The sequence below is a fragment of the Camelina sativa genome, chromosome 4, assembly GCF_030686135.1.
Source record: "Camelina sativa cultivar CO46 ecotype springtype chromosome 4, ASM3068613v1".
Taxonomy (NCBI): Eukaryota; Viridiplantae; Streptophyta; class Magnoliopsida; order Brassicales; family Brassicaceae; genus Camelina; species Camelina sativa.
Genome location: NC_141883.1, coordinates 29762586 through 29790398, shown reverse-complemented (window position 1 = coordinate 29790398; position 27813 = coordinate 29762586). Strand labels below are relative to the sequence as shown.

Here is a 27813-nt window from a genome sequence, read left to right as displayed (position 1 = left end):
GTGTCTTTGAGACATAAGGCAAAACCAAAATACTTGAACGATTATGTCTTACTTGCTGACGCGGAGAGTGATAGCTTCTAATGGCGATAAATGAAGAACCTTGGGATTTCAATGAGGAAAAAGAATCAAAGGCTTGGAAGGCAGCATGTGGCGAAGAGATCGAGTCCATAACAAGGAACAAAACTTGGGATATGGTCGATCTTCCTTATGGGTCAAAAACAATTGGTCTGAAATGGGTTTTTAAGTTGAAGCGTAACTCGGATGGGAGTATTAATAAGCACAAAGCACGACTTGTAGCAAAAGGCTATGTGCAACGACATGGTGTTGACGTTGATGAAGTATTTGCTCCGGTTGCACGCATTGAGACAGTTCGATTTATTATTGCACTTGCAGCCTCAAATGGATGGGAGATACATCATTTGGATGTTAAACAGCGTTTCTTCATGGAAAATTAAGAGAAACAGTGTTTGTAACTCAACCCGAAGGATATGTGATAGAAGGGAGCGAGAGTAAGGTATATAAGCTGAACAAAGCCCTCTATGGACTAAAACAAGCTCCGAGGGCTTGGAACAACAAGTTGAACCAGATTCTTAAGGAGTTAAAGTTTGTTAAGTGTTACAAAGAACCGTCTTTATACATAAAGCAAGAAAAGGAGCATCTCATTCTTGTAGCTGTATACGTGGATGATCTATTGGTGACGGGATCGAGTTAGTGTGATATTAGAGTTCAAGAGAGAAATGTCCTCAAAGTTTGAGATGAGTGACCTCGGAAAACTAACTTACTATCTTGGTATTGAGGTATGTCAACATGAGAATGGGATTACTTTGAGTCAAGAGAGGTATGCAGTTAAGATTTTGGAGGAAACCGGAATGAGAAACTGCAATGTTGTTCACATACCGATGGATGAAGGTTTAAAACTTTCAAAGGCAGAAAAGGAACAAAGCATCGAAGAAACAGAGTATAGGAAAAATATTGGATGTCTTTGATATCTTCTCCACACTCGTCCAGATCTCTCTTATCCCGTAGGTATGCTTAGTAGATATATGCATTCTCCTAGACTATCGCATGGGGCGGCTTTGAAGCAGGTGCTAAGATACTTACGTGTAACCCTCACACATGGTCTCACATTCACTCGTAACAACACAATTGGAATTGTGGGGTACAATGATAGTAGCTATAACTTGGATCAAGATAATGGTAGGAGTACCACCGGGCATATTTTCTATCTTGGTGACTGTCCTATTACTTGGTGCACTCAGAAGCAGGATACGGTGGCAATGTCTTCCTGTGAGGTGGAGTACATGGCAGCTACCGAAGCAGCCAAACAAGCAATATGGTTACAAGAACTACTTAGCGAAGTTACCGAGTCATCTAGTCAGATGGTTACACTTCTCATGGATAATAAATCAGCTATTGCTCTCACCAAAAATCCAGTGTTTCATGGGAGAAGCAAGCATATACTTAGGAGGTATCATTTTATTCGAGAATGTGTTGAAAATGAGCAGATTGAGGTAGAACATGTTCCTGGAACAGAACAGAAGGCAGACATCTTAACTAAGGCACTTGGAAAAATTAAGTTTAAATAAATGAGAGAGTTCATTGGTGTTCAAGATTTGAAAAAGAGTGACTTCAAGATTAAGGGGGTGAATGTTGATATAAGCTTGGAATAGCTTGAGAATCAAAAAAAATATATTTAGGAGAAAAGCTAAATATACATATTTGTGTTAGGTGATATTTAAAATAAGTTAAGTTTTCTTTGAGGATTAGAAAATTTGTCTAAGAATTTTTATATATAAGGAGATACAGAAATATTGTATAACTGATGAGTTTGTGAGAGAAATTGTTTGAGAGAACTTTAGTTTTTTTAGTTAGTTTTTCTAAAATAATAAAAGAAAGAGTCTTTTATAAACAATTTTTGTTTTTGAGTTGTTTGATTTAATATAGACAAGAGTATAAGACGCAACGCAATGCGTTTGTAAATATGATTACGGAGTCACTCAATTCCACGTGATCTGCACGTGCCTCACAATAGTCGACGGCCACCAAACCCGTGAATCCACGTGTATCAGCAGCGTCTCTATCTTTTTCTTCCAGCTGCATCATATATAATGCTTTTTCTTTGTTTTTAGTTTAAAATTTAAATGTTGTTTTATATGTTATTTTCCTTAGTAACTAACATATGTTTGGAAATTTTGAGGATATACAACTCTGTATCTCTTTATAAAACATATGTACGTTCCTTTTGACATGTTATGTTGTTAACTAAATAATTTTGGTTATTAAATCGAATTTATAACACAAAAAAGGTATTTAGATTTGTTGGTTTAAAACTCATTATATTAGTTCACATTTTCACGTAATCTACGATGATAACCTTAATATAAACAATTATGATATTTTTTTCCAATAAGAACATTAAGATTCTGACAAAAATAAAATGAAGATTGTAATATTACCTCTATGTATAAAGTATAAAATGCATGAATCCGTAGGTCAACAGGTGATTCTTCGAAGTTCGAACATGCTCCTGCTTGAGGAAAAAGTGCTCAATCACGTGTCAACGCACGTCCCCATGTATCCGTGTGTGTATATATATAAATTGTAACACACATAAACAACACAGAGTTATTTCTATATATCCGTGTGTGTGTATATATATAAATTGAGACATAAATAATCCAACTAACTCACCAGCATAATCCCACCCGAAACAGCTTCTAGAGAGAGAGACAAAAAAAAAACAGTCTTTAACTCAAAATGTGTGCACTTGTCCCTCCATTATATCCCAACTTCGGCTGGCCTTACGGAGATCATAGCTTATATGAGATCGACGACGCAACCAACACGTTTCTTGATTTTCCATTGCCGGACTTGACGGTAGCTCATGAGAATGTGTTGTCGGAGAAACGTAGAATATTACTAGACAATCCCGTGGTGATGAGGAAGCTTAATCACAACGCGAGCGAGCGTGATCGTCGCAAGAAGATCAACACAATGTTCTCATCTCTTCGTTCTTGTCTTCCGCCCAACAATCAATCGGTAACCACTAATTCATACTATTATTTAATTTCTATACTTCTAAACTTAAGAAAAAAAAAGTCGTTTATTTTCATCTACAAATTTACTAAAACTAAACCATCAATAGAATTATATATATATCAAAATATCAAATGTTTTATTGCAAATTCTAAAACCATTCTTATCCTTGTTCTTTTGCTATAGTGATCTTGATAAGAATAGTAATATGTTATGTTTCTTCAAAGCAAACGAACCAAAATATTAAAAAATCGGCCTATATAATAATACAAGAAAATTAACTGAACGATGTGTACTTTTGTGTGTATCTCTTGCAGAAGCAGTTAAGTGTTTCGGCAACAGTTTCGCAGGCATTGAAGTACATACCAGAGCTGCAAGAGCAAGTTAAAAAGCTCATGAAGAAGAAAGAAGAGCTGTCGTTTCAAATCTCGGGTCCAAGAGATCTCGTTTACACCGAGCAAAACGGTAAGCCAGAGAAAGGGGTCACAAGTTATGCATCAACAGTTTCTGCGACTAGGCTCGGTGAGACCGAAGTGATGGTCCAAATTTCATCGTTACATACTTGCAATTGTTCGTTTGGAAATGTGCTGAATGGTGTCGAAGAAGATGGGTTGGTTCTTGTGGATGCTTCTTCTTCAAGGTCTCAAGGAGAACGACTCTTTTATACTTTGCATCTTTGGATGGATAATTGCAAACTGAATTCCGAAGAGCTAAGTGATAGGCTGTTGTACTTGTACGAGAAATGTGGAAATTCATGTAAATGATCAATAATTAATGATGTCATTTGTTCGTTTCTTGTCTTCCTTTAAAACTCCAACTACTTTAGAAATACTATATTATATGAACTTCTGCCTAAGCAAGAGGGTTTTATTTTTGGCAAAATATAAGCTTTCGTATATAGTGAAACAGACGAGTCTTTGTTGAAGCCATAATATTCACAACCTTCGAGGGAGAGAAAAATGATACAAATTCACTTATAGAGAAACCAAATTCAGAGGCGAAAGTTTTGGTAACGATTGGGAAGGATAAGATTAGGTGAATGATCAAATTTGGGCCTTAATTGGATAAATAATTTTGGCCCAGTTTGCTTCAGATTACTCACGTATCTTTTTTCTTTCTAATGTATCTCTTAATTCTTACCCTTATTTTTTTTTCTTTTGTAAAATGTAACCTAATATTGTAAAAGGGAATATAATAACTACTTTTCTGGGTCGACTGTATCAACGGAGCTGTAAAGCCTACCAAGTTGAGAACGAGCAGACCAAATGAAAAAGGAAACTACTTAAAACAGAAAAATGTTGAAAAACAACCAAATGGTCAAATAATAATACCAAAGAAATGCCAAATCCACGGGAAAGCATATCAACCAGTGCTGTTAGGTGCAATGCATCCCCCAAATTCAAAAATTGTATGATGAATGAAAATTAAAATTTCTTGTTTATTTATTTATTTTTGCTGGCACCACCAACTTGCTTTACTATCTCATTAAATTCGGCAAATGCTCTATTTATTTTCATTAATATTATCATTTTATATTGTTACACCAAAGATTTAAAACCATTAAAATTTAAAACCATCAACTTTGTTGTTCGTAGTGCGATACATAATTTTTTTGCAGGGAATTAAAATTGGCTAGTTGTAAAATTATATTAAAAATTTGTAGTTAATTAAATTGAGTATATAGCTTTTATTCCCCTTATTTATTTGTTTTCTGTTCATTATCTTTCGAATCAATTGTTCCTGCTACCTTTTTTTTTTGGAACAAAGTTTCTGCTGCCTAATTAATGAGAATTTCTTCTATTTTCCAACATAATTCAATTATTTTAGTTAATAGCCCGTATGAATTTTTAGTTGTTATTTTGATTTTAAATATTACTGTTTTATTTTTTGTAAGTTTGTGATTTTCTCAAGAAGAAGAATTTAGACAAAAGGACCTCCTTCCTTGGGTACTCCAAAAACAATGTACAGAAAAGTACATCAGCCTCCGGTCTCCGTCAACATACCTATAAACATCTAAATAGCTTTGGGATGTTCATGCATCTACCTTTTTTCCTCGTTGCTTGCAGTAAAATATTTCTTAAGCTTTTATTCTTCCAGAAGTTTCGGTATAACAACTAAGAGAATCTGCATTGGGTATTTCTCATAAAAATTTCTCACTTAAAAAAGAAACAATAAAATATGATATAATATTTTATTATTATGAGAGTTTCTCATTGAGAACGGTTCTTATTCGAGAAACTTTCTTTTTTGTTTTGAAAAACTTTTATAATAAAAAATTATTATTTTTTATTTTAATAATATTTTGGTTAATGAGAAACTTGATGAGAGATTAACCAATGCACATGACCTAATCATAATCATGTACCTATAGATTAAACTTGAACATTTTACAATTTACTTGTTACAATGGAGTCTCACGAAAGCAATAGATTTTTATCAGCTTCTAAATTCACATAATGGATTACATTGTAGATTCTAAAAAGTTAAAACTTACTTATTTATTTAAAACTAATGAGGATGGTAAAATATGAAAAGAAGAAGAAAAAAGAGAGGCTAAAACAGTAATGACTCATTACAGACAGAAGGAGTAACAATTATGGTTGAAGCAACCAAACAAGAAAGAGAGTAAAAACAAGGCAGGAGTGTGAAATTAGCTGATTATTTGAATCAAGACATATAGACATAAATCACAGCTGTTGCCTGAAACCGGCACTTTGGAATTACCCTTTTTTGCACATTTCTTGACATGCATTTATATATCCTTCCTTCTAATCCAAAAATCTAACTCCCAATCCCTTTATTAATTAGTCTAACTTTTCTCAAGTGGGTTTTATTATTTCTTTATTTTATTGTAACTTGGGGTCTTTTTCTTACTTTGGACAGGGTCAATAATAGGGTGTACATACAATCATCCACAAAAGTAAAAAAGTAATACTACTATTACCACTAATCAAAAACATTAAAAAATATTATATTTTTTGTCAACATAATCATAAATACCTAAACCAATAAATACACATTTCACAAAATAAAAATATACTGTTGTAGTAAAAAAAAATCAATCAGGAAAAGTGTTGAAAATATACATATTTTGGATTGTCATTAAATTTTGTATTTACATCATTTAGCTATGAAAATTTTGAAATCTTGTTGGGGTGTCAAAATATCTAAGATATACATACATGTCTACATATATAGAGAGAGATAGACATTTCAACTTTCCCAATTGCCACTATATATAACTAGAGCCAGACACAAAAGGTAGAGAAGGATCTAAGACATTTCTATAAAAAAAAAAATTAGTTGGTAAACTAATGGAAAATGAGGGTTCATGATCAACGGCTGAGATTTGATGTCACACCCAAACCAATGGGTTTGACCGGAAGTTCTTTGATCACAGCAAGATCCGTCGCAGTTCTTCTCTTTCTCTCTCTCTTTCTTCTGATTCTTCCGCCGTTCCTTCCGCCGCTTCCACCGCCTCCGGCGACACTCCTACTCCTTCCTCTCCTTCTCATGGTGCTCCTTGTTTTCTTGGCTTTTTCTCCTTCTAATGAGCCCAGCCTTACCGTGGATTCACTCGACCCCTGACGTCCGCGACTTGCGCACCGTATGTACATACATATATGCATTACACCAAATACCTATAAGTGTGTTGATATGTGTATGTGTATTAAGGGCTTTTCGTTTCGTGCAAGTAAGATCATGCGATAGATCTCCGAGTTTTATTTTTAAGGACTTCGTGTAAATTTAGTGTTTAATCACTTTCTTTGAGCAATTAATTTTCTTTTTCTTTTCTTATTTTGTAGAAGAATTCTTTTCTTTTTTTTAATCAGTGTCACATTATGAATTAAAGAAGAATATTTTAAAATCAAGTCGAAGCTTTCTTGTTATATACATATACTGTATGTACGTATGAGTTTTATTTTATTTTTTCTTTTTCTTTGGACAAAGTACGTATGAGTACTTACTTATCTCTATTTCCTTCTTTTTTTTTTTTCACTTTCTCTTTATTTCCATTTTTTTGCAATCCGAACTCTTTTTCGAGAAATTATATACTGACATCATTTTACCAAGTAATAAATAACTAATAAGAGTTTGTAATCGGATGTTACTGAATTGAACCAAATTTGGGTTTATTTCGGATCCAAACTGTTTAGCAAATAAAGCAAAAAAACAAAAAAAAAAAATCTTCATCTAATCTTGGAAGTTATATACGATGACGATATACTTTTAAACCTATATACAACTATCTAGAAGCGCTAAGTTATCAAGGTTGCATCGATTTCTGCGGAAGGTATAAATCTTCCTATCATGCGATACAATCGGTTTGGCGTGGCAAGTTCTAATCCTGGTAAAAAAAAGGAAGGAGACTGCGCTAGGAGCTCACCGACTTAATCCAAACGCAAAGAAAGAATACACCGTCACGAATAATTTGATTGAGGACATATGTCGTTGGGCGAAAAGCTTTGCATGTATTGATTTCAAACCGGTTCCCCGCCAATGTAATGAAGTGGCAGAGGCAGACTCTTTGGTCAAAATGGCTTCTCGACAAAAGGAGATCTCAAGACTCTATCACTTATGTTTATATTTAAATTGATTGCCACGTTCAAAAATTATGTAAATGTTTTCCAAAACATCATACATGCATTGTCCCGGTCTTCGTGGCTTAATGGTAAGGACGGGCTCTGGTTGCAAACACAATCAGAGTTCGAACCCTGCTGGAAGGAACTTTCTCACGAATTCTCGGACACCCACATGTGTATGGATCCTTGCTTTCGACCCATTTGAATACCTGGAAGAGGGCCTACCCATGGGTTGCCCTTTTCCCAGGGGATTAGTCTGGGCCTATGTAGGCTTAGGATTACCCCTGAGTTAGCAAAAAAAAAAAAAAAAAAAAAAAAGAAAAACATCATACATGCATTACTTAAAGAAAAAACAACGTAGAAACTAAATTAAACCAAAAATGGTCAAGCTGGGATGTATAAACTACTAAAAATATATAAACAAATCGAGCGAAAATATTGAAAATGATTGACTTGATAATATAGTATTTTCTGTCCTGTTTTATTTATAAGATGTCTAGGAATTTTTCTTTATTTTTATATTTTTTTGAAAAAGTTTTCTATACAAATTTAAATATACTAAACATTTTTTGATCATTTATATTGATATATATATATATATATATGTTTATATAATTGGTTGATTTTATACTAAAAATAAATTGTTTTTTATAAAAATGTGAAATATTTTATTATATGTATCTTTAGCTGAAACATCTTATAAAATGGAAAATGTGAAATATTTAATAATGTGACGCAAATTACTTGATAACTGCAAGTCAGTAACGCCACAATTTGTAATAAGTACACTGTTTATCATATTACAGTACATTGATCACTTGTTTATTTAATATGAATGTATGTTTGTTTGTACAACTAGATTTTTCATTGGGTATGGTGTGGACCACACCTATGTTATTACTTATTACACATTGGAAAATAGGGAATCGTCCTTTGATGTCCGAGAGACAGACTAAGTGGATGCGCCATCTGGTCGTCATAAGCCATCGATCGACACACAATTAGATTCTTTTAATAAGGTCAAAAGTGAATTCTGATTTTTTTTTTTTTTTTTTTTTTTTTTAGATCTGTCTTATTTCTTAAGTTTGATTCCCCTTCGTTTCCTTTTTCCCATAATTTCTTCAAAACGTAAGATTGCTACTCTTACTTTGGTCATGCGTACAGTGAACGTCGACTGTTAAAGTTGATGTACCAGAAAAAACAAGAAGCATGCTTCTTCTTCGTGTATCAGTGCAGTGTTCTTATCAATCAATTTATTCCATTTTTCAATTATACACCCAATAATAATTGTCTACATACGTACTGCAGTGCATAGTATCGACTATTTGGTCTAGACTCTAAACCTATATAGCGACACTGGGTGAATTGTATCACAGCATATATATACAAGTGTTTAATCATTCTTATCGCTGTGCCAATATTGCTTTTTGCAAATGAAGAGAAGTTATAAATTTGAATTTGACTTGTACGTAGGCACGACGGCTGGCAGGTAAAAGAGTTGTAACTCATGATTGTGTAACGACTAACCAATATGTGAGCATTATCTTATGTTATATCATGAAAAATAGTTTGGGGATGCGCATTATCGTCGGTCTAATGATATAACTCATAGAAGAACTATGTAAAATTCAAAAAGAAAGAAGAATTGACTTCACAAATATCATGCATGCATCTATTCACACACTACGTTCCAACTTTCCAACAAGTGGATTTAAAAGAAACATTTTCAAATTAAATTTAATCACGAAATGGTGACTACATTTTATTGATGTTGTTATAACCACTCAAAATTTAGCTCTTCAACTTTGTAATCATCATCCATATGATATGAGATCATTTATCCGGGGGAATAGTGTAGGCGAGTTTTGAGACAATACACAAAACAGAAAGGAGATTTGACCATATTCAAGTAAGAAAAAAGGAACAAAAATAATTAAATAATCTTTGTCATCGCTTTATCGAAGGGTCTCTATCTATCGACAAAACAAAAAGCATACGAGAAGGCATTTAATTTGTCCACACAAATTAGATCCACTGCACCTATACATACAAGTGAGTTTGATAGCATACGTCTTGAAATTCTGCTCTTTATTATTATTATTATTATTATTAATTTTTTGTTTGGTCACGAGATTAAGGGCTTTAGTGACTCAATCGTAACCTTAGGGATACATTTCGAGAAAAGGGAAGAATACAAAAGGTTCGGATAAATTGTGTGTGAATAACGACGTTAAGTGATGATTACGTGACTCATCATATAATCCCTAGACACGGAATGTACTTGTTTTACAAATTCAAATGTTTGGAACTCTTATGGGTTACATATGATTATAATTTGAACATTACTCCCTGTTTCAAAATAGACGATGTTTTGGTTTAGTTTCTTTTTACAAAATAATTTTTAATTTCATCCTATTATTAAAAAGATTTTAAAGTGTCAAATACATTTATAATTTGTATAGAAAGTTGTATTATATATATAAAATTAAATTAAATGTTCAAACTGAGGGAATGCTAAACTAACAACTATAATTTTTAACAAAATAGTGAAGTATAAAAAATATGGATGATCAATATGAAAATATCTATTGATGGTTTTCTCTTTGATATTAATTTAAATCAAGATTGGTTTGATTCGGATATTGAAAGAAAGCGAGATATTTCTATGCATGCATCAATACCCGAATGAAACTAACCTTCATTTTACCCTATTCTATACTTAGTATCATGATTTTCGGTAATCATTTTTTAAAACTTAGAAAGGTCTTAATTGACCAAACAATATTAAAAATCTGTATTAAATTTTGATTTTTTTTTTTTTAAATGAAACAAATAATTTTTTACAAAAACATCTTATACTATGGAACATAGAAAATATATTGTCACATCTCTACAAAAGAAAAGAGAAGAGCTCGAGTCAATATTTGATGGGGTACGTTGGTATAAAAGAAGAACCTATGAGAGAAACTATGGAAAACAAAATGTAATATAGACAAGCAACGATGTTAAGATCCCGACTTGCCTAAGAAACAACCCTCAACACTGACACTATATACAAACAAACTTTTATAATTGAAGGAAAAGGAAAAAAAAATAATAAATAAAACATATTTTGTGATTAGCCGTTGAGAAAGACCTAAAATGGACAATCGCAATAAATTGGGTTAAATGTATATGGTGGAATAAGATGAAATAAATACACTTAAAACGACTTGATTTTCAGATTCAGAGTATCAAACACACTCTCTCCTATAAATTCACCAACCCCTCCTTACGGTTTCAGTCATCTAAATGCACATTAATGGAAACTAATTAAAGCCGCCACGTTAATACGTAGCTAGCCTACCTTTGTCAAACGTCCCTCCATATTTTAGATTCTTGGTTTTGTTTTTCCAACAACCTCTACTTTAGTCATTTATGACAAGTATTAGGCCATCTTTATTGGGGCATTTTTTACACTGATCTTGAGTATAGAAAAATAAAAAAAACTCAAACAATAGAGAAACAAGCGGAGAAACGGTCTTGAGTAAGATCTGGTCTTGAACAGTGATCTTGATTTATATATATATTTTTCTCTCTTACCTCATTATAATATTATTATCTAATTATAATATTATTATAATTACTTTAAGATCAGTTGTCCCGTTAAAGATGGCCTTACTATCCTGCGCTGTCAATATAACTTTAGATTCCATTTCCTTAAAATGTGTTTACTTTATCGTAATTCCAATTTTCACTTTATAAATTTTTATTAACAATAGAAATTGATTGAAGGGATTTTTTTTTGTTTCCTTACAATGTGTGAAAAAATAAATTGACATTTATTTCAAATGGAGAGACTATTTTTATACTAAAGTAGAGAGAGATGAAATATGTATTACTATTAATTTATTAATAATATTTGTAAATAAATATGTTAAATAAAAATAAAAAGAAGGGTATTTGTCATTGGGCGAATAAGCAAATAGTTTTGCTCAGTGCATGAGCTTCACTTGTAAGCCGTAACGTCTTTCTCTCTTACACAAAAAAAAAAGTTATTGAAAACCTATACGACATTATATACACACACACACATATGTGTGCAGGAACATAGAAAGAAAAGAGAAGATTTATATACAAAAGGAGCATAGCTAGGAATGTTTATGATCGGTGTGGTGATGTTGCTATTAGCGGTTCTTCCGGCCGTTCTGCCACCTCTTCCGCCCCCTCCGATGATTTTGATGGGAATTCCGGTGGTGCTGATGCTAATGCTTATTTACTTAGCCATTTGTTATCCACCTCATCAATCTCATCTTCTCTCTTCTTCTTCTTCTTCTTTTGACACTACTCATATATAGTCATGTAATGTGAATATGTGATGATAGTGCGAGACAATATAATGTGCTATTCGATCCAGATGACACAACGCACATATGTGAATGCGTCGTCGTTTGATGGGTTTTGGGTTTTTGTTTCATTTGACGATAACTGTTAAATCCATGCAGTATCCGGACCATTTGATTCAAAATTAGATCTTTTCCTTGTTTATTTTTTTATTTAATTTTTCTTTTCATTTTCTTCTTTGGGGGATTCAAATGGGATCTTCTGATAAGAGTCATTGTAAAATTTGTAGTGTATCTCTAATTTTCTAATTAATCAAACCATTTTCTATCGATGCAAGAACGAGATTTATCGTCAGTCCGTATATAATATTTTGTAGCACTCAATGATCACAGATTCGTGTTTCTGCATTATACACTGAAATTTTGCGTTATGGAATTTTACATATGCTGATATGCAATATGAATGATATTCGATTATTTTTTCCTTTATTTTTAAAAATTTACTAGTAATGTAACGCCACTCATTAGTTATGGAATCAGCACTCACGTTCTTGAATCGCTTAGGATTTGACGGAGGGGACGCTCGTTAGGAAACTTGAAACCGTTTTATTTACTTATTTCAGCGTTACAATTAAATAAAAATACATATAGGGAAAAGATTATTAAATGCTTCACGAAATAAATACTACTAGAAAATTTGGCCAAATACATACATGCTATACTTTTACGTACGTATATATTGTAATTGACAATACTGTATATGCTTCCCGATTCACTTGCTAATTTTTTTTGTTCTCACATACTGTAATTGATTACATAGGTTGGTTTTCGTTTTACTCCATCGAAAACTTTCTTATAATAACGTAATATATAAGATTATATATGGTTATTTCCGATTTATTATATAGAAAAGGTTTTTCACTTTCTCATAGTGTTTTTTTTTTTTTTTTTTTTTTTCTTTTTTTTTTGACAATTAGTTAGTTTTTTGCTTTCCTTCTTTCTCCATCTACGTACAAAAAACTACAAATCAGTTCTTTTCTTTTTCCATGGTCGTTAATTATTTGACTTATTTCCGTATTAGAGATATATAATTTGTAGGTAAGGACGCTTTAAATTTGGGATGGTTATAGGTGGGCCAACGAAATGAGCGTCAATACTCAATCGTGAAAAAGATGATTTTAAAAGTTTGATTTAAATCTAGTACTAATAAACTTTGTAAGCATCATTAACTGCTGAATACCGACTGAACAACAGCTAAATACTTGTTATTTTCTTGACATTTTTATCTCGAAATACTGAGTTTTTCATTCGTAACGAAAACAAACAGTCAAAATAAACGGCAGAGATAGCACATAATTTATAGAAAGATACAATGTATAGTACTGTTGGTTAAGGAGAGGAAGATAAGAGAAGACGTAACGATTTCTATCACAAATGCACTGAACTTACGCTCTCTTGCCATTTTTTGTTGTTGTAAAATTAGTAAATGCTGACATCTTCTTACTCTATGGCTTTCGGTGAGTATGCAATGAACGTGTCAATTTCGGTTTTTGGTGCTTAAAAGAACTTTCGATTTATTTTTGGTGTTTTAAGAACTTTCTATATTCAATAGATTGGAAAATTTCATGGGACACGAAAATAATACTGACGCTAAGACACGGACGTTCACACGTGTCAGCTATATCTCTGTCATGACTCATGAGACACAACAGAGAGAAATATAAACATTAAAAAACTTAATGGAGTATATTGTCAACGAACACACACGTACCTTTCTCGTGACCCAGTCATTCATTTGGGGACAAACATCGGTTTTAAACAAACTGTGTCTTTTAAACTTTTATTAAACGTTCAACGTACATGCATTACTAGAAAATCTCAACAGACTTTTTCCTTTTTCTTTTTTCTTCTTTTGTTAGAAAATCAAAAGATTCTTTCACAATACAAATCTTTGAATACACAAGAATTGTATTTTCAGGTTATGCATATATCTCAAGAGTCGTATGGTCTTACATGTTTTGTTTCTTATATATTTACCGATGTGGACAGACTACCAATAATTTGACCAGAGAACATCAAACTTATTCGGACTAATCAAAATAAGTTATCAGTAAAAACTAAAAACAAAAACGAAAGATTAATTCTGTTCAAATTATCTATATTGAATTTAACAAAAACCAAAATAATCTAAGCTGAACCAACTTTTATTCTAAACTCATCGTATCTACAATTAGATTTAATTTTAGTTTGACCACTATATTTTTCTATATTGATTACTTAAATAACATCTTACCATGAAAAACCAAATTGAGTATCCTAAAGCACAGTAAAGAAATATCGAAACCCCTCTTAATAATCGGGTATCGTCAGACTACTATATTCCCACCATTCCATGGCATACAAAGAATACATACATGCTGGACTTCGTTTTATTATTAACGACCGAGCAAACTAAAAGAAAGCGAATCCAGACCAAATCCATGTCAAAATCAAATGGAGAACTTGTCACGTAAATTAACTCACAAACTGAGAGACTTATCTCCACCAGGACTTCGACTGTACAAAAGATGAACAAGATACCAACCAGTCGCGGATGCAGAAGACTATTTTATACGAGGCACAAACACATATAATTAATAATAATAAATTTCTATTATAAAAATGTCACATAAATTATATATACTAATTTGACAGCATCAAAGTATATCTTTCATTTAACATATTTTATATTTTGAAATAAAAAATAAACCCAAATTTTTGAAAGTGTTGCTTTTATTGGTTTATAATTATACTTAATTACTTATATTATATGATATGTATAATTTAATAATTAAAAAGACACATTTACAAACTTAAATTCACAATAAACTATAAATATATGTATTACATTTAAATTCACTTATCTAACCATATCAAATAAATTCAAACTCTAAAAATAACAAATGAACTACAAAAGAGATAATATTGTTTGATGTTACTAATTTAGTAGTTTTACTAACATTTTTAGTTAAGTTATATGTATACTAAACAATTAAAATGTGAATTAAATTTGTTAAAGTTAAACTAGAAAGAAATACAAGAAAAAAAAAATAGAACTGAAAGTATATATATAATTTTGGTCATGTTCTTGGCTCCATGTCTCGAGTATTCTCATCTTTAGTCAATACTAAGATTTGTTGTGCAATACATGGTCCATCAAGACTTTACGAGTTTTTGTTATTTTCTGACTTTCAAAATGGATATCTTTGCATACACAAGAATTATATTTTCTTCTAGTACAAATACATGTCAGAATATTCAGCTCATGCAACATCTCAAGAGTCTCAAGATGAAAAAGATACCAACGATCAAATTGTTTACTTCTCTGCATATGTGTTTGAAACCTGTTCTTCATCTCCGGTGCTTGTTTTCAGGATGTTGTCGGAGTTAGCCTCAGGTGTGTCTTCTTCACTCGGCGGTACAAGTTGCCAGAACATTCCTAGATACTTGTCCCATTCCTCTACAATCATTGCTCCTTTGCTGCTTCCCGTTTTCTCCTATCATAATAGAGCGATTCATGAGATGATTTGTATCCGTGAATAGACAAGAAAGAGAGATAATTAGTTAGTTACCGCATGAGCTTGGATCAGGCTCTTAAGCTGTGTTTGTCCCACTGGTGAAGTCACTCTTTGGATCTTCACTATTTCCTTGTTCACCTGTTCATTGCGATTATTTTAATGTTTCACAAACTTTAGAGAAAATATTTTCGAGATCTATTAGCAGACTTTGTAATGTTAAACCTTAGGGAGGAGTGTATTGTCCTCGTCAAGGATATATGCTAGTCCACCTGTCATCCCGGCGGCTACGTTTCTACCAACTCTGCAGTTTCAGAGAGAAACGATTATGACCTATGGCGTTTAAGACATTACTAAATTCTAGGTTCTGGTTTCCGGCTCAAGGCTGAGAAAATGAGGTGTTACTTACTTCCCAAGTACAACGACACAACCACCAGTCATATATTCACAGCAATGATCTCCAGTGCCTTCAACTACAGCTTGAGCTAGAGAGTTTCTAACCGCAAATCTCTCTCCTGCTTTGCCTCTGACAAATAAGAAACCACCAGTTGCACCATACAGACAAGTGTTTCCTACAATAGTTGCGTCTTCAGGACGAAAACCAGTCGATTCAACTGGCAATATCACAACTTCACCTCCGGCCATTCCCTTGTGAGGTAAAAGGGTATATTAGGAGACCATTAATCCAAAATATTGTCGAAAGAAAACATTGAATTTGAGAGACACCTTTCCCACATAGTCGTTGGCTTCACCCACAAGACGTATATTCATTCCAGGAGTTAGGAAACATGCAAAAGATTGGCCAGCACTTCCAGTGAACCTATAGGGGTACATAGTGGATTGTGAAAGTTTAAAACATGCATATCTCATTAAATATCTATTCATAATTTGGATGGTATTTTTCTTACGTTAGGTTCAGTTGTCCAGCAAAACCTGTGTCTCCGTATTTCTTCGCAATCACCCCAGCAATCCGACCGCAAACAGCACGGTCCACATTGCATATACTCATGGTTTTGTCAACTGTTTTTTCATTCTCAATTGCATCCATTATCTGGGAAGCAACCAAAAAGTAAGTATTAGAGTATTCTTGCATATGTAGAAGAGTTTACTCTACCATACATACAGTAAAACCTCTTTCTTTGAAAGTCTAGGCTCTACTAAAGTAAAAGCAGTCATAAACAACTAAACAAGGTTGTTTTGAGATTTGTGCATAAGCTACATAATCAATATGTTTAGTTCAAGAGTCAACAAGTAAGAAACTAATATAACGTCTAGTTCAAGAGTCAACAAGTAAGAAACTATGCTTACCTCTGGATCCTGAAGTAGAGTATCATCAAGAACAGGACCATTTGAGTGAACCTCCTGCTTCCTAATGGAAGTACTGCTTCGTTTTGGCAGCCCAGCAGACTGAAAATTTTGAAGAAGAAATAAGATTTACACCAATACAGGTTGCAGGTAGGTGTATGCACAATAAAAACAATAAATACAGTTCTTGACTTACAGATAGGAGATAACTGAGGTCAAGATGAGTTTTTACGAGAGAGATATCCCTATGCTTTAGCAAATCTGTCCGCCCAATTATATCATCCAATTTTTCATACCCCAACTGAGCTAGTATCCCCCTCACCTACGAAAATTAGATGAAATATTAAGTGCTAAAACCAATGAAAATTATATATAAGTGAAAATTTCTCGAAGATTACCTCCTCTGCAATATACAAGAAGAAATTGACAAGATCACCGGGAAGACCAGGGAAACGTGCACGCAGTTCCTCTCTCTGTAACCGAATTTAGAAAAATCTTAGCAGAAAATGGTTATCAATTGGAAAAATATATATTAACAACTAAAAAGAGAGTCCACATTACCTGACTGGCAACACCAACGGGGCAGTTATTAGTGTGGCAAATACGAGCCATAATACACCCTGTGGCAATCATGGCCAGAGTACCAAATCCATACTCATCAGCGCCCATAGCTGCAGCTATCAACACATCAACACCACTCTTGAACCCACCATCAACCCTGATAATGACTCTTTCCCTAAGTCCATTTCCAATAAGAGTCTGCAAAAGATTGAATCTTAGCCATTAATAGACATCAAGGAGTTAATAAGAGACTACACAGAAAGAATGAAGTTGATAAACATGGTCAACCAAAATGAAAATAACAAATTCTCATTATGAAGGTATATATACCTTCTGGGTTTCAGCTAGTCCAAGTTCCCACGGGCCACCAGCATGCTTTATGGAACTTATAGGGCTGGCTCCAGTTCCGCCATCATACCCTGATATCTGTAAACAAAGAAGCAAATCCATAATTCTATAACTATGTTTCTGTAACTCAAAGACACACAAATGAACATGTACAATTTTTTTGAAAAATGGAATAAGGATCGTTAATAGATAAACTAGAAGAGACATGGAAGTGGTCCCTGAAGCCAAGTTTATACTGATTATATATCCTGTCATAGAATTGCCCCAGAGAGTGCATACTAAAAGCAAATTGATGGCAGAATTGCATGTCTTATTAGCTAAGATGTTGATTAAAGAATTGCATAATCAGAAGACTAATATATACAATTCTCTAATATCAGATTTCTCACAAAATCTGAAGTGCATACCTGTATGATATCAGCATTAGCCTTCGCTACTCCTGAGGCAACTGTTCCTATTCCAGCTTCTGATACAAGCTTGACTGACACTTTTGCCTTGGGGTTGACCTGATTATTAAAATTTGTTCAGAGGGAGCCCTGACTCGAAAAGTTGGTAAGATACTTGTAGTCAAAGAAAAATACCTGATGGAGATCAAAGATCAACTGCGCCAGATCCTCTATGGAGTAAATATCATGATGTGGGGGTGGGGAAATAAGCGGAACTCCTGGTTTAGAATTTCTGAGTCTAGCAATATATGCGCTAACTTTTTTCCCAGGAAGTTGGCCACCTTCACCAGGCTTCGCTCCTTGAGCAACTTTGATTTCCAACTGATCCGCATTAACCAAAAACGTCGGGGTGACACCAAAACGTCCTGAAGCAACCTATGAGAATACAAAAGGTCATTTTGATGTTTGGGAAACATTAGACAGAGTATACATTAAAAATGTCCATGGAGGAAACAAAAGAGTTCCAAGTAACTTCCTCAGAGTGAGCAGACTGTACACATGTTAATATGAAATGTCCACTAGTCTAGTTGACTTCCGCTACCTGCTTAATAGCACTTGTTGCTGTATCCCCATTTCGAAGACCTTTAAGATGCGGCAGTGTTGAAGAATACCCATCAACAACATCTGTAAGCGGCTTCCAGCGGATCGGATCCTAGAAAGATCAGACGATGATTTTTTAGCGACTATGGAGGTAAATTATGCTTTCTGAAGTTGAACAAAATCTGAACTAGAAAATGAGTATTACCTCGCCTCCTTCCCCTGAATTGGATTTTCCGCCTAATCTGTTCATTGCAATAGCAATTGTCTCATGAGTTTCTCTTGAGATTGCTCCAAGAGACATGCCACCTGTACAAAACCGTTCCACAATACAGGAAGCAGGCTCAACCTTCCCAACCGGGATAGGCTTACGGTCACTTTTGAACTCAAGAAGATCGCGGAAAACCTACAGCAAGAATGTATAGAAATAATATTCACTTGTTCCAAAGAACAGACGATCAGATATGAAGATGAGATTATTGCACTCACCGTAATAGGACGGTTGGATAAATGTTGCTGATAGACTGCATAGGCTGTCTCACTCTTTTCGCGGACAGCTTTATGAAGTAATTTAGACATTTCTGGGTTGTTTCCGTGATATTCGCCTTTCAAATAACAAAACATACCAAATCAAAGATAATACTAGAAAGCTTCATGGGATAACGAACAGTAGCAATACAATCCACTTAAGGAACAGATAAATAGAAAGGTGCGTCTGTGCTTATGCAACCTTATTATGTAATTTATATACACTTGAAAAGCTCTATCTAACTTGACATAGTTGTACATATATACAAAGGCAGCAGGATATGTCTTTGTGACAGGAGGGTATGCATTTGTGCACAGACATGCAAGCTCATAACTAAAACATTTTCAGTCCAGAAAAGTACCTCCAGGCCTAAATTGAATGAAACCAAAGTTCTCTAGCCGTTTGGCTGTATCCTCAGAAAATGCCCTCACCCAGAAAGTTAACGTCTCCCTAGCCAGCTGCAAAATATAGGAGAAATTAGGAACTAGATGCCAATGGCATCTCTTTGTAATAAAAACAAATTTAAATTGGGCGAAAATTTATATATGAGAAGCATTCAACAGTAGACGAGATCTCAGTCTTTATAAGAACCTTCAACATGTATAAACTCAATACTTCATAAGTATTCACTAACAATTTAGGGAGAAGAGTACAGTTCCTGCCTTCAGAGTTTCCCATTGAACTATATGTAACTCCACTCTAGCTCTGATAATTATATTTCTCAGCAACAGTTGAGCTATTGATCTGTTAAAACTAGTCGCTTATTTAAAACTAAAGCAACATCAAGAGAGGAAAAGAACAACAATACTAAGCATATAAGCCTATTACAGAAGCCAAAAAATGTGTGCATATATTAGTATTTCTGTTTAGTGTTATAGATGAAAATAGCATCTAAACTGAGGTCCAGAACCTTAACATCTAAGAGGTATTAAGTTGATATCGTAAAATAATACTCCAGTAACATTTATGTACTCAAACCAGGCAACTCATCAAATATCTTAGTATAAAAAGGTTTAGGGTATGCTGACCTCATCCAAAGTTAATCCACCAATTTGAGATGCACTACCACGGAACGAGAATTCAACAACCTCATTCCCCAATCCATAAATCTCAAATATTTGTGCTCCACAATAACTGAAAAGAAAGAGCTCATGTGTTAAACAGATACAGTGATAAGGTCAAAAACAAAATAGATGGTTCAGAAACTGAACCTAGAGAATAACGAGATGCCCATCTTAGAGAGAACCTTGAGAAGACCAGTGTTAACAGCCTGTGATAGCAATTTAAAGAATCTTAGGATACCTTTCTTCCAATACTTATAAAGACGGTTGCGATATTACAACAGGGGAAGATTACAATCAATTTTGCAAACAATATAGGCATGCAAGAACGGCTTATCACCACTCGAATTTCTTTTTCTGTCAATGGTTAGAAGTTTTCTGACCTTACGATAATTCTTTTGAGCCTGTTCCATAGTTACAGTAGGCATTTTTCCGTTTCTCATCATGTTCACGGTCTTGTTGCTCAGACGCCACTGTCTACATGTCTCCAGTGCTAGGTACGGGCATATAGCACTGAAAATGGTTATAGACATAATTCCGTATCATTTTAATAGATGTGTTATCTAACAGTTGAGGAAAGCACTCTCAAATCATCACTCAACTTAAAATCAAGAATACGAGCGTATCATAAGCTACGTAAGAATAAACATGAGTCTATTGTAGATAGTGCTAGCATTTAGCATAAAGGACTGAAAGAGAGAATAAACAATGTAAGAACTCCACGTGACTTGCTTTTGTGCGTTAAGAAAGAGCCTAATAAGGTAAAAAATTCAATGAAAAAGAAAAGTAGAAACCTTGCTCCATATCCAATCAAACAGGCAAAGTGATGCGTACTAAAGCACTGAGCTGTATCTGCAATTATCGAAGCTGACATCCGAAGACCATTTTGAATCAGATGTTGGTGAACAGCACCCACAGCCAACAGCATTGGAATTGCAGGTCGAGTTGGTTCCTGAAAAAGGGATAGGCTGCTGATTTAGGAATGGACAGTGAAGTTACAAATATGTAAAGATAGCTAGAAAAGAAAATAGCACCCAAGTATGACCCTGATAATGAGCTTCAGTTTAACGAAAATTGTAATAACTGAAGGAAACTGGATAGCAGTGAAGCATACAAAGACTAACAGCGAGAATACATAACAGAACACCGTTCTAAGGATGCCAACAATAGCAGTTCACTAAAAAAAATCATCAATGCAACCAGAAATATGGAATTAGTAAGTTCACATTATAACTTTCTTTCCCTCAACAGTTCCAATTTTGGCATGAACAAAGATAAAAATGCTGCTAGTTCGGAATCATAGCCTAGAGCATAGCTGTTAGTAGACCAAAACTTAAATGTAAAAGGAGGGCACTGTAAGAGCTGATAATCATACATTTACATATCATACATCTAAAATCACTATTGAACGCAAATTTCATGTACCGGATTATTAGATCTGTCTGAGAGAACAAGCACTTGGGAACCATTGCGAACCGCTTCATCTGCAGCTTCACAGAGTTTTAGAAGACCCTTCTTTAAAGATCCTTCAATTCCTCTATGAATGTCAAAAAATGTGGGCAAGACTTGAGATTTTAATTGTGGATCGCTGAGCAAACCCTCAAGCTCCCGTTCGTTTAGTACAGGACCAGACAAAACGACCTGCTCATAAAATCACAAGTCTTGACAAATATGAAATCTTGCAAAAGCCAAATATATCTAAGCCAATACAAAATCCAAAATTTAGGCATTCTGACCTGTGAAACATTCTGAGGCCCAACCTCCAATATATTACCACGCTTTCCAATATTAACTTCAAGTGACATGACCAATCCTTCTCGAAGAGGATCAATAGCTGGATTTGTAACCTGCAAGTAGACCATGTGAAGAACCACTAAGAGCATTTCAAGGACAGTTCAATAATCTACCAAGACAAATCATGCATTCAGTTAACCAAGATCAGACGAATAAAGCAGTTCAAATGCCCTCTTATGAAACGTACAAACCTGAGCAAACCGCTGCTTGAAATAATCATAAAGCATATGCGGCTTTTGAGACAATACTGCCACTGGAGTATCATCCCCCATGCAAAACGTAGGTTCTTTTCCTTGTGCAGCCATCGACTCAATTACCATTTGAACATCTTCACTCGAGTAGCCAAACGCCCTAGTTCCTCATAGTCAAGATATATCATGAATAGCCAAAATTAGTGTCTAATTCGTCATTATTCAAAACCATTGAATTCTGCTGGTGAAAACCACTGATGAATTTTGTACTTCGAAAAAAAATCAACTTCACAACAGATGTATGTCAAGTATACAAGAAGAATAAGAGTTAAGAAAAGATTTGTGCTCTGATTTTAGATAAATAACCACAGCAGATGATGGGAGCATAGAACAGACAAAACAGAAAGGCTTACTGTTGGTGTCTTAAGGTCTCGTCAGTCTCCATGATTGCTGACGAAAGAAAATTAGAAGGCCTCAGGTTTCGCAAGTTTTCACTAACCCACTTTCCATATGGGTTATAAGATGCAACCCGCTTCTTTACTTCTGTGTTTTCATATACCTGAACTCAAATATTAATAATGAGATACAAAATAAATAAAAAAGCATGAGTGTTAACAAATAATGAGAACAATAAACGGTGATCTGGTGCACCAACCTGTCCACTCTCTAAGTCAACAGATATCATCATGCCAGGTCCAAGACGACCCTTCATGGTGATTTTTGATTCATCCATTGGAAGAACTCCGACCTGTATAAAGGCATCACTTAGCAACTCTTCTGCAGCCGAGATATATAAAAAATTGGTAACAGAGCCCCTGTTTATCCAAACCGATCATCTATTTGCTTTGCAAAGTATAAACTCGGTTTCATAGAAATCTGTCTACAACGAAAATTTTTGGTTTCCTAGAGGAGATTGTAAACACTCCTAGATGTCAATCTAAATGATCACTAAGAAACTATCTTATACTGGTTATCGTATCTCAAAAATCAGTTGGAATAACTATTCCAAAAAAGAAAAACGAAAAAACTTCCAAAGTGATTAAACAAATTGGTTTTCTGACCTGTCAGGACCAAAGCTTTAAGATTCAACTTTCAAGCATAAGCCAAATGATCTGCTGGCAATCATTACCACCATGCTTAGATGATAAAGAGCACGTACATAGAGTAAAAGACAAAACGCACCTCAGAGGCTACATAAACAACATTATCACTTGTTCGCCAATATCTAGCAGGTCGAAGTCCATTACGGTCAAGGCAAGCTCCAACAGTCTTTCCATCACTGCACCAAACAAGTCAAGATGATTAAGTTTTGGAATGTGAAAGCAGAAGAAAGAAATGCGACAGACTTTCTAGCTAGACTAGCTACCACTTTGAGCGACAAATTAACTTCAGGGTCATTTGCTCTCCAGTAGTCCACAATTGTGGATACAACCAATAAAAGAGTAGGAAAGATCTGAGTGATCAATACTTACAAGCCTTCTAGAACAGTTGTAAGTACACATTATTCTTAGTTAAGAAAACTGTTGAGGAATAAGGGCAGCAAAGAGCTTAAATCTTGCATACATGACTAAATTTCCAAGGGCAAGAAACTTCCAGGCAACTTACCTGAACAATACCAAAGCAGGTCCATCCCAGGGCTCCATCTGGCCCTTGTAATAATCATAAAAGTCTACAGCCTGCAGTTGAAAAGCAGATAAGAAGCAATTGCAGTTGCAACTATCCATAAAGACCAAAAGAGCAAACACAAATCAATACCTCAGGGTATTTAATCATTAAAGTCGGGTGATTTTTATACGCCTCCGGGACAAGAATCATAAGAGATTCCTCTGGAGTCCGGCCACTTCTTATCAATAGCTGCACAATTTCAATATCATCAATACATTGAATCTTGCAGCAATAAAAAAAAGAGTCTATAACCTAGGCCTTGTGGTTATTCTGAAGAGTGCATAAATGTATGTACTTGCAAGATGAGTTCCTATTTTCATGAAATGCTCGTTAAATATCAGAGAACATTATATTTTGGTCAACAGTTAGACAAGTTATAGGTATGCAGAATATTGCTTAGTCCCAAACGCAAACAACACTTTCGACGCCTCTTCTTCTTTCCTCCAGAAGGGGATATTACAAAGAGAATCACAAGAGTCAAACAGAAGTTTGGAGGTTAGATGACTCATACCTCTGCTGCACTGTCAAGGTTAGCGGAGTCCGAAGCCTTTGGATTGCTAATTGGACGGATATCATTTTCACGTCCATGCCAGACAGGTGATCTTAGAGATGCTTCTCGTGATGTCATCCAGTTTAGGTTCCCCTGCAAAACTTGTTCGGTTTCAGTGACGAGGAGCTAGCTTAGTCTTAGATCCAACAAAGCAATTGACCAGAAGAGAGACATAACCTGTATGGTATTGATCTCCCCATTGTGTCCAAGAAACCTCATGGGTTGAGCAAGATGCCATCTGGGACTGGTATTTGTGCTAAATCTTCGATGATAGATGGCAAAAGCAGATTTATATAGATCATTTTGAAGGTCGGGGTAAAATAACCCAAGAACTTCTGACCGAAGCATTCCCTTGTAAACAATGGTCTGATTGGACAAGGAGCTAAAGTAGAGCTCAGAGGCCCAACTTTCAGAAGCAACTGCTCTTTCAATCAGCTTCCTGCAAAGGTAAAGTTCTCGTTCAACGTCGTCTACTTTATCGTCTTTGACAATTCTAACAAAGACCTGTTCGGTGTTTGGCATTGTCTGTTTCGCATTATGACCGACAATGGACGGTTCTACAGGAACAGCTCTCCATGCAAGCACTTCCAGGCCCTCTTTCTCAAAAATACTTGTAATCACTGGAGAGAAATGTCAAACATGATTTAGCAAAGGAAGATATTACATGTTTTTTTTTTTTTGGTCAACGATATTACATGTTAAACATAGAAAAAAAAAAACACCGCTTGGAGTGGATACCAGAGCTGCAATTTCACAACCAATACGCATACAACTATTATATGTTCACCTTTCTTGGCTTCTTTCCTAATGTTTTCATCTCTCGGTAGGAACAGCATTCCAACACCCGTATGCATCTTATCGAAAGAAGCCATTCCTTGCTTTACAGCCCATTCGTTAAACAGATCCCAGGGAATAGAAGTCATCAAACCAGAACCATCACCCGAAGTATTATCAGAACCACACCCTCCCCTGTGTTCCATACAACCAAGTGCTATAAGAGCATCATTTACAATACTATGTGTAGCCTTATTCTCCAAGTTCGCGATAAACCCAACACCACATGCTCCCCTTTCTGAAATTATATCTTCCAAGTAGGCCACCTGCGACGATGCAATTAAAACAAAATTAAAACCCAGCAAAAATTCATATCAAACGTCCATAACTAAACCTCTATTTCAAGTGTCTAAGTTCAAGACTCGAACAAAAACTTCGTATACCCAAAAAGTCAAAACCAAAAAACCTAGATCAACAGCAGATGAATATGCAAGCTTTATCTATCTTCCAGCTTAACAAGGATCGTAAAGAACCACGATTACCTTAGGTTTCAGATCAGAAAACGAAGCCGATGCAACACCAGCGGGCTGGTCAGAATTAAGGATCGCTTTAACCGACAACGGAGACCTCAGGGAGGACTTCAGCAGTGGACTGTAGCCGCGAAACCCGGAGAGTTCGTTACGCCGTTTACTCCCTTTGGAAACACAGTAGGATCCGACGAAGTCAACAGAGAAGAGAGCCTTAGTAGAACTTAATTTCGCGGAGGAGAGAAGCCGGGAAAGAGAAGACGAAGCTCCGGCGGTGCCGGGAGACTGTAGCGCCATGGATTAAAGCTCCTAAGAAGACGAAAACAAACGCCGAGAGCCGATCGGCTTTCGAACTCACTACTTTCTCCGTGCGACTGTTGCCGCTTTTTTTTTTCAAAAAAAAAAAGTCAAAACGGAAGCAAAGATTTATCCCCTGCGGTGAAGTGTACGGAACACCGGAATCGCAGAGAAAAATCCAAAACGGTGGTTGTCGTTTCAGATCACACGGCACGAGAGCTCTAAGAGTGATCAATGAGAGAGAGCACGACCACTACGCTGGGGACTCGAATCGCCGTCGCTGTTTTGGTTGTTGTTATTGTAAAAGGTGATGGATTTTTTGATCTCCTCTCTTGTTTTTATTAGCTTTCAAACGCGATCGCGTCTTTAAAAGATTTAGCGGTGCGTTTTGGTGACGACTGACGCATGTGTGTGTGCCTTTACAGATACCAGAACGATCATTAAATGAATAATTAATGGCAAGTGCTTGGTTTAATTCAAACAATACGTAATCACATAGTATTTGTTAACCTAAATTATTTAAGCGTTTAAACAGTCGTTAATGTAATTGTATACTACACTAAAACCTCTATAAATTAATACTCTATAAATTAATAAACAGTATAAATTAATAAATTTTGCTAGTCCCAAGTCGGGTCAGTGTAAAAAATAACAAAATTTGATAAGATAATAAAATAATAATTTTTTTGAAATCTCCGTGTAAAATATAGTCCCAATAATATCATAAATTAATAATCATGTAAATTTACATATATATAATATATGTTTCTCCTAAAACTCATATCTATAAAACAATTGTTATGTTGAATTTTCAAACTATAATGATATACAATATTCTGTAACATGCCAAAAACTAGCTAATTTTTGGAAATTTTCAATTTCTAGATATTCATCATTTACATTTTGATATTTTGATTGACTATTAAAATACAACAATTGATATTATTATTCATAAATTTGAATTTATGTATGTCATGTGTATAAGTGAATTTGTCTATTGTATTTGTAATTTATTGTTAATAATGTTTTCTATATATTACAAATTCAATTCCAATACCATAAAATTTACAAAAACCAAAAGTAAAATTACATTTTGCTAAAATTGTTTCAATTCATAATTTTAAATATTCAAATTATTAAAATATATCTATAAATTAATAATTATTAATTTACACTATATAATAATAATTATTAATTTATAGATAAATTAATATCACTATAAATTAATAAAATGTCTTGGTCCCAACATTATTAATTTATAGAGGTTTTACTGTATATAGTTTAATGCTATGGCGACAAATGGGGCAGAAGAAAACAAGAGATGATTGATTCTCTCATTCTCATAAGTTCTCTTGACAGAAAACGACAACAACAGCAATAGTTAGAACTTGGGAACAATTATTGGAATCTTTTTACTCTTATTTCTTTATTGAAGAATACAAAAGATATCATCATCACATACGTAACTTACATTTACCCAAATATTTGTGTTATCTTTTATAAAGTTTTTGTGCTTTCATGTCTTGTTCAGCATCTCATTACTAGACCAAGAAACTTTTAATTTTTAGGAGAAAAGAGTTATAATTTCTTTTGCCAGAATCTTTTCTGTTTTTGAACGAATCTTTTGGTTGGTGCATCAAAGATACTTGATTACCATTTTAGAATAATCATATCACATCAAAGATACTTTATATATCACCACCCACTTCAACTTTTTTTCTTTTAGTGTGGTT

The 27813-nt window shown here is 34.5% G+C and overlaps 2 protein-coding genes and 1 pseudogene across 5 annotated transcripts; 2 read left to right on the top strand and 1 right to left on the bottom strand.

Moving 5' to 3' along the window:
• The first annotated feature begins 2621 nt into the window (after positions 1 to 2621).
• LOC104784333 (transcription factor bHLH100-like) lies at positions 2622 to 3840 on the top strand. The gene is made up of 2 exons (XM_010509374.3): positions 2622 to 3039; positions 3354 to 3840. Exons 1-2 carry the CDS (start codon positions 2758 to 2760, stop codon positions 3798 to 3800), a joined length of 729 nt encoding a protein of 242 aa, XP_010507676.1. The 5' UTR covers positions 2622 to 2757; the 3' UTR covers positions 3801 to 3840.
• Positions 3841 to 6270: 2430 nt separating this feature from the next.
• Positions 6271 to 6908, top strand: LOC109132721 (protein ORGAN SIZE RELATED 1 pseudogene; annotated as a pseudogene).
• An 8221-nt stretch (positions 6909 to 15129) lies between these two features.
• Positions 15130 to 26567, bottom strand: LOC104782609 (ferredoxin-dependent glutamate synthase 2, chloroplastic). Of its 4 annotated transcripts, none has more exons than XM_087511076.1 (34): positions 25799 to 26495; positions 25270 to 25582; positions 24987 to 25102; positions 24660 to 24921; positions 24444 to 24575; positions 24023 to 24121; positions 23873 to 23943; positions 23450 to 23546; positions 22923 to 23015; positions 22681 to 22826; positions 22268 to 22427; positions 22019 to 22129; positions 21708 to 21923; positions 21077 to 21234; positions 20666 to 20795; positions 20433 to 20491; positions 20250 to 20355; positions 19583 to 19679; positions 19182 to 19297; positions 18901 to 19098; positions 18697 to 18807; positions 18291 to 18530; positions 18117 to 18215; positions 17692 to 17787; positions 17362 to 17559; positions 17199 to 17273; positions 16997 to 17122; positions 16804 to 16902; positions 16404 to 16546; positions 16222 to 16315; positions 15905 to 16143; positions 15721 to 15799; positions 15553 to 15636; positions 15130 to 15477 (listed from the first exon to the last, which is right to left on the bottom strand). In XM_087511076.1, the coding sequence occupies exons 3-34, from the start codon at positions 25016 to 25018 to the stop codon at positions 15298 to 15300; spliced, it is 4146 nt and encodes a 1381-aa protein (XP_087367202.1). In that variant the 5' UTR covers positions 25019 to 25102; positions 25270 to 25582; positions 25799 to 26495; the 3' UTR covers positions 15130 to 15297. The 4 variants fall into 4 exon arrangements, with proteins under 4 accessions (XP_087367202.1, XP_010505889.2, XP_010505887.2 ...); XM_010507587.2 differs by having other exon boundaries at positions 23634 to 23943; positions 25799 to 26392; XM_010507585.3 differs by having other exon boundaries at positions 24660 to 25102; positions 25799 to 26567.
• Positions 26568 to 27813: the final 1246 nt, after the last annotated feature.